Source organism: Pipra filicauda, unplaced genomic scaffold, assembly GCF_003945595.2.
Source record: "Pipra filicauda isolate LSUMZ 115617 unplaced genomic scaffold, ASM394559v2 scaffold299_size895176_pilon, whole genome shotgun sequence".
Lineage (NCBI taxonomy): Eukaryota > Metazoa > Chordata > Aves > Passeriformes > Pipridae > Pipra > Pipra filicauda.
The window spans coordinates 346,515-353,623 of NW_024104419.1; the positions used below are offsets into that span (position 1 = coordinate 346,515).

The window sequence follows — 7,109 nt, forward strand, 5'->3', positions numbered from 1 at the left end:
TGATGTAGTAGAGTCAGAAAAACACTCACCACAATGCTGTGGGCTTGAGGGTTTTTTGTTCTTTATAGCTTATTGCTAATTTTTTTTTTTTTTTTTGCTGCCCCAGAAAGCTGCCTGTGTAGCCTGGATGGGGTCCCAGGGGCTGATGTGAATATCAGTTTGCTCTGAAGTAGAGTGAGAAAGAAGTTTAGTCTTAGGAGAAGCTGATGAGCCTTGCAGGATCCAGCTATGGGCCTTTTGGGTTAGTCCCTTATAGTTGAATTCAAGACCTAATTCATGGCCTGTGCAAGCAATTGCTATGGATGCTCCAAACAAACAGCACTTTCTTTCCCGCCCGCCTGGCTGGTGCCTCTTCCCGGCTGGAGCCAGGCAGAGTTTCTCATCCGGCCCCTGTGCTCCAGGGCACCAGGAAGAAAGCTTTGCTCCACCAGCCACACGGGAAAAACAAAACTTTTCACTACAAAGCAGAGCTGTTGAGTGGAGCAGCAAGGGCAGAAGGGGCCTTGCCTGGTGCCTGCAGGAAGGGCAGAGGAGGCAGGCAGGGGTTGTGCTCATTGCTCCGTGTCCTCCAACTGCCGCTGCCGTGGGGTCTGGCCACGTCCCCTGGGGAAGGTGCTGCTCTCCCAGCTCTCTCTGGGGGGCAGAGCCCCACGTGCTTTGTCCCCAGGGGTGGCCGGGACAGGGCTGACCTCCAGCCCTTCGCCCTTTCCCGCCCAGGGGAGCATGAGAACATCCCGGGGGCCCGGCAGTTCCCAGCCGGCGGGAGGGCTCAACTCCGCACGGGACAGCAGGTCCCGGTCAGGAATGGGCTCAGCTGGCTGAGCTGCGTCGCCTCTGCCCACACATGGTGGCTTAGCATGAGAGTGTCTGGCAAAGGGGCAGGTTTGGTGGGAGCCAGGGAAGGTTCCTGTAAATCCACAGGCTCATAAATGAGGAGCAAACACCGTGGTTGGTTCCTGTCTCCTGGTGAGCAAGTTTGGCGGCTGGAGCTCTGTGCCCTGCAGATCCTGGGGGGCCAGGAAAGTCAGTCCCATGGGGACTGCACCTCCTGGCCTGTACATCGGAGAGTTTCTCCACAGTTTGGGAATCAGGGGATTTGCTGGCTATAGGGAATTGGGAAAGGTTCAAGTTAGAAGCTTCATTTTCCTCTGCCAGGACTGTGAGATGAGCCTTGAAGCAGCCTGTGAGCCCTGCACACAGTTTCAGCAGGGAGCAGCAGTCTGTCAGAACAGAAGAACAGTTACCAGCACATGGTTTGCTGGATCCTGCCATGCTCTTTGTGCCATGATTGATGTCTGGAAGGGGAAAAGCTCCCCTTCACTCTGAGAGAGATTCCAACCCTGCTGGTCGCTGGTGGGCAGTGTGAGGAGTAATCATCTGATTTCCCAACAAGGGATGGTGACACCCCACGTTCCATGTGATGCTTGTTCCATCTTTATCAGCCCATATGTTATTGACTCATTTTTTCAGCTATGTGTCATGTAAATAAGCCTTGTCTGCAATAACAGTAAGACCAGAAGAAGTGTAAAACCCAAGCAGTGCTGTGCATCCTGGCTCTGTTCCACAGTGGTGTTATTCCCCGGGCTTCACACACCAGGTTTGCCCCACTCACTTCAGGAATTGCCAGTGTTGCTGATCTGAATTGCCTTAAAACATCTTATTTTTTGAGTCCTGGCTCTCTGGTGCTGCCTTGGTTTTTTTATCCTGCCTCTCCTGACTGCCACACCCGGGATCCTCTCTCAGAGCAATAAGGTACTGGAGCATGGAGAGGTTTCGAGCGAGTCTGGGGTACCTCACTGCTGCTGGGTATGTAGTGTCTTCTCTAAATCTCTCTTTCTCTCTGTCTTGATAGCTCTTGTATGGTTTTTTCCACTGAAAACCTGCTTTGCTAGTCAAAAATCTCCCTCAAAGGATAGCTGAGGCTGCTGTCGAGCAGTAGGAGATGGGAATTGCCTGGCTGGGGGCAGGCTCTTCTTCCCCACCAGGTTTTCTGGTCTCCAGAGAGTCACTCCAGATGTAAGGCCTGAGAAATTATATTCTTTCCCAAATGTTTGTTTCCCCTAGACATTTAAATAGCTTAATGGGACCTTTCATCCTGTCTGTAGTGGCCAAATTCTTGTCCTTGGAGATTTCCTCTGGCCCTGCAGCTTCAGTGTGAAACTGTTTTCTCAGATCAGTTCTCTGTTCGTCACACTTAAACCTGCAGATCTGTGTTTGGCCTCCTCTTAAGGGGCAGAGAGAGCAGAAACTCCCCTCAACTACCTGTCATCTATGTATCACCTTGTAAATACAACTTGACTTGTAAATACAGCAGCCAGGAGCCTCCTCTTTCTCGCTCCAACATCCTCTAAATAACCACTAAAGACACGCTCAGCCACTGCCAGTGATTTGACCCCTCTGAATGGCTCTATTATGGTTTTCATAGAATAACACAATGCTTTCCTGTGCTTACATTAAAGGAGGAGCAGCTGCATCATACTTGGTATTTGATCTTTCAAGAAATGCCTTGAACTTCCCTGTCCTGCTGCTTCCAGGGAAGATCTTGGTCCCAGCTACTCAGCAGGAAAGTAGAGAAGGATGAGACCAGAAATACTCAGAGAAGGACATTATAAGACCCATGAGTGATTATCTTGCAAAAGCCCCCTAACCAGTGTGTTTATGTACACCCAGGTACTTGTTCTTTTTACAGGATGAGTGCCCGCATCTACTGTGAAGACTTTCTCTTCCCAAAGGTGCACAGAACCATGGCAGACCTATGGTGGGTTTACTCCAAACCTGTCCCAGCAGATGGCAGAGAGCTGTGGACCTTGTTTCTGCAGTGTTCCTGCATTACAGCACTGATAGGAGGCCTCTTTTACAACTGGATGTTTGCTTCCCTGGAGTACTCCTGGCATCTCTCCACTGCAATGTCCATCTCCTTCAGCCTGCTCCTTCTCCTGACCCTTTTCCTGGTGCATCCTGCCCGCTGTGTCTTCAGTATGATCATGCCAACGCTGGGCACCAAGCAAGGCCGGAAACTTCTCCTGTCGACCTGCGTGGTGATCGCGGTGGTGAACACAACACCCAACATCGTCAGCAACATCCAAACCATCCTGCAGGTCATCAAGTGCATCTGCAAGAATTCCTCTGACAGCCTTCTGAACTCCACTGCCCTGCTGCAGGCGGCCTCCCAGGAGTTTGGGGGTGCAATCCAAGAAGCCGTTTATCTGTTAACCTTTTATAAGCCCATGAATGGACGTTTTAAGTTTTCATCGCTTCAGAACACCTCCTCCATATACCAAAAAATGGACCTTGCAGGTGAGAAGATCAGTAGGGACTTTTTGTCTGCTGAGGTACTGGTCAAAGACTCTGTACGAGTAGGCAACAGGCTGGTTGCTGGTTTCTCCATGCTCTATCTCTGTTTTGAGTCCACCTGGTACTTGAAAAATTATCTCACCAACCTCCGCTTCGACAATTTTTACATCACCGAGAAGCTGGAGCGTTTGGCTGCGGACAGAAAAGCAGCTCACCTGCTGGTGGGCTCATCCAAAAACCTCATCCGACCGACAGGCTTGAAGCTGTCCCGGGAAGAAGGGCTGCAGTGCCTCGTGCAGGCCGTGCTGCTCACCGTGGCCCTGCTGCTGATGCTGGTGCTGGTGGCGATGGAGCACTTTGCCTTCAGCGTGGCAGACACTGCAGTGAGAAAGGCAGCTCAGTTCTCCATGGTGCCCGTCACCCTCCACATCAAATACAAGGTGGGTGCTGGGGTGCCCTGTGCTGCCCTGCACGGGGACCCCGCTGTGTGTCACATCACAGGAGGTGGTGGTGGGGATTACAATCTTTGTACCCTTATTTATCCACTCCTGACTTCCCTCCTCAGCAGCCAGATGGACAAGCAACAGGCCTGGAGGGGAGAAGGCAGAGGCACAACCTCAGTTGCTCCTTGGAGTGCATCAAACAGCAGCAGACACCTGCTCCAAACTGCAGCCCCTCAGGAGTGAGGAGGGGAGCAAATAGTGCCTCATGCTGCAAAGACACTGCCAGCAGCAGGCAGTCAGACCTCCCTTCCCTGGGCAAGGTGGAGGAATGGGAGTCCCTGTGGCACTGTCCCTCCACTGCAGAGCAGGTGCAAGCCCAAAAGGAAGGGGGAAGCTGATGAACGCTGAGGATGTCTCCTCATCTTATTGCACTGGCTGTCTTTTAAGTAGAAAGCCCTGCTCCCTGGCTTCATTTTTACCCCGTCCAATCCTTTTCACAAACCTCTCCAGTTTGTATTTCAATATCATTTATCTGGACTAGTTCTGGTTTGGTGTTTTAGCTTCCCTTTTCTGTCACACAGCTTGCTTCCCTCCCTAGCCTCAGGATCCTTAGTGCAGACACCTGCTTACGATGGATTTACATGAAAATAATCAGGGCTTAGGAAAAGCCTCTAATATTCAGATATGCAGACACTAATACTGCTGTCTGGATGATGCCTTTCACCATAAATCTCACACAGTGAATACCTGTTATGATCTCTGTAGCAGCAGATAAAGATGACAGATAGAACTGGTTACCGTGCCCAGTACTCAGCACCTGCACTGTTACTCTCACTCAGACTGAAGTGTACAGACACTTCAGTGTCCTTCCCCTAGTGCTGTAAGGTGATTCCACATCCCCAGGCTGATGTTTCTGTAGAAACCAGTTGATTTTGGTCTGTTCAGACTCCATTTACCTTTTAACTCTCTTTATTTCAGGCTAAAATAGGGATCCTGCCCTCTTTTATCAAAGGTTTCGGGTTTCCTGCTGAGGAATTACCACTTCGGGATTTCGAGCAGAACTACCACCATTATCTGATCTCCAGCTCTGCCCACTGCAGGATCAGCCCCCCAGTGCCTCCCAACCCCTCTGTGCTGCTCGTTGTGGGGCTGCTCTTCTGCATCCTCTACTCCACCGTGTTCCTGGAAACCTACGCACGCCGCCTGTGCCGAAAAATCGCCGCCTCCTTCTTCCCGAGCTGGGAGGAGAAGCGAGTGCTTTACCTCTACAGGAAGCTGTCCAGGAGGCAAAACAAGGAGCAAAGCTGTGTGAAGAACTGAGGGTGCTTTTGGAAATCAAGGGGATGTCTGACATCCACGGCAGTGGCTCGGCACAGGCTTCTGCAAGAGCATCACACACTTAATTTTCCAGAGTTAGAGAAGTGTTGGAGTCTGGGGAAAAACATTTGACAAAAAAAAAAAAAAGAAAAAAATTTAAATGTCACATTTTGCATCAATTTGAGATAAATGGGCTAATTTTTTTTTTTTAATATCTAGAAGTTCTGGAGTCAACTGTTCCAGGAGGTGGGAGATGATGGCTCATATGACTGGGAGCATATCTGCAGCACTAGCCAAGGCTAACTGCTGCCTGGGAAATACATGGGAGCTGGGGTAGGGGAAGAGCTCATTCACCTCCTTCACCACATCCATGCTGGAAGAAGTACACGCTTCCTTTCTCAAGTTATACCTTCAGGCAGCAAGAAAGGAAACTCATTTGACTCGATTAATTTAATTTTCAAGGTCACCATCCCTGGAGGGATTTAAAAGACTTGTACATGTGGCACCTGTGGACATGGTTTAGTGGTGGCCTTGGCAGTGCTGGGATAACAGTTGGACTTGATGATTTTAAATGCTGGGTTGTTTCAAACTCAGAAACTATGCCATTGTATCCAAAATGCATAAATCCATCACTAGGGCAGCATCTGAAGTGTGTTATTTTTGAAAGAGAGGCAGATGGGACACCTCTGTAAGGGCAGGAGCCAGAGGGGGGGGAGATCCATCTGTGCCAGGTTATAAACAAAGCAACTTCACAACTTCATTTCTTCGAAGCATCCCTATTATTTTCCTCCCTTCCTCCATTAAAGTCTTCATTAAGGTAATTATTCGACATAATGCACCTCAATGAGATTAAATGACAGAAGTGAAGTGGCAGCTGCTGCCAGAGTCACCGGATTTTCTCAGCTTCCGAGGTACTTGAAGCAAGTAGGTCTGGATTATATTTTTTAAGCATTTATCTAAGAAAAACCCTGGTGCATTCATCACCCCAGGTTTCTTAATTTCCTGCTGTTCTGATGATTAATCCAAGCACCTTTTTGCCTCTGCAGCAATGGGGGGCTTTGTCATGGGGTTTCTCTAGGAAATACTACTGAGTAGCCAAAATTATCTGGAGTTAGGGGTTAAAATAGAGCTGAGAGAAGAGAGGAGCACCTCTAGCCAGCTAACCATCCCAGTAGCATCTCCCCTTCCAACAAGAACATCTTTTTAAAAAGTTTTTCCTCGGGAAGACTCATCTTTTTGGCAGGAGATGAGCATTGGTGATGAGCCTGTGCAGCACAGCAGTCACGTCGCCCCTGGTGCCGACTCGGGCTGTCGTGCTTTCCCCGGGCAGGGGAGCTGGCAGGAGGCAGAGCTGCTGGAAATTGCTTTGCTCTCCTGAGAGGTGTTGTTCCTCAGATAAAGGTGTGACAAAACAGGAAACATTACCATTATAGAGCTATATTGTGCCCTGGAGAGGTCAGCTGCCTCGTCAGGGTTTGCTTAATGGTGCGACAGAGAAATGCTGAACAGATGAACCAGCAGGCAACATTCATTTATTCACATATTTTTTTATTAAGTATGACTAATGTACAAGCCTTGTTATTTGCTAAGGGATTTTCATTCCTCGGAGCCCCTCCATACTCCCACTCTCACTCCTGCTCATGGTGGCTCTCGTTGCCTTCGTTTTCCCTCAGCACATCCCTCCTGTCCCACAGGCAAGAGGACACAGGGACCAAGGCTTTGTCCTGTGTCACTGTCACCCACCAGCCCCCCATGCTGGGTCTGGAGCCCTCAAGGTGGGTCCTGAGTGTCCACCTCAGGGAAATTCCTACTGGTCAGTGCTGCTCCTAATTATTTACTGTCCCTGACTGTGTTCTGCAGGGAAGGGTTTCACTACATCTGGTTTCCAGGCTTGGTTATTCATGAAGTTTAAAGTTCAGGGTCAGACATTCACATGCATTGAGGCAGAGGCAGGGCTGGGGTGCTGTGGTGGGGCTGGGGAGCTTCCTTGCACTTGTTGAGGTTTGAGGCTTCTTAATTACATAGAGAAAAGTGTTAATCACAAGAGAGAAAGGC

General features: G+C 49.7%; 1 protein-coding gene across 1 annotated transcript; it reads left to right on the forward strand.

The window, feature by feature from the left end:
- The first annotated feature begins 1,739 nt into the window (after nucleotides 1–1,739).
- Nucleotides 1,740–5,343, forward strand: LOC114001047 (osteoclast stimulatory transmembrane protein). Its single transcript, XM_027745906.2, has 3 exons — nucleotides 1,740–1,806; nucleotides 2,690–3,734; nucleotides 4,716–5,343. Exons 1-3 carry the CDS (start codon nucleotides 1,763–1,765, stop codon nucleotides 5,055–5,057), a joined length of 1,431 nt encoding a protein of 476 aa, XP_027601707.1. The 5' UTR covers nucleotides 1,740–1,762; the 3' UTR covers nucleotides 5,058–5,343.
- Nucleotides 5,344–7,109: the final 1,766 nt, after the last annotated feature.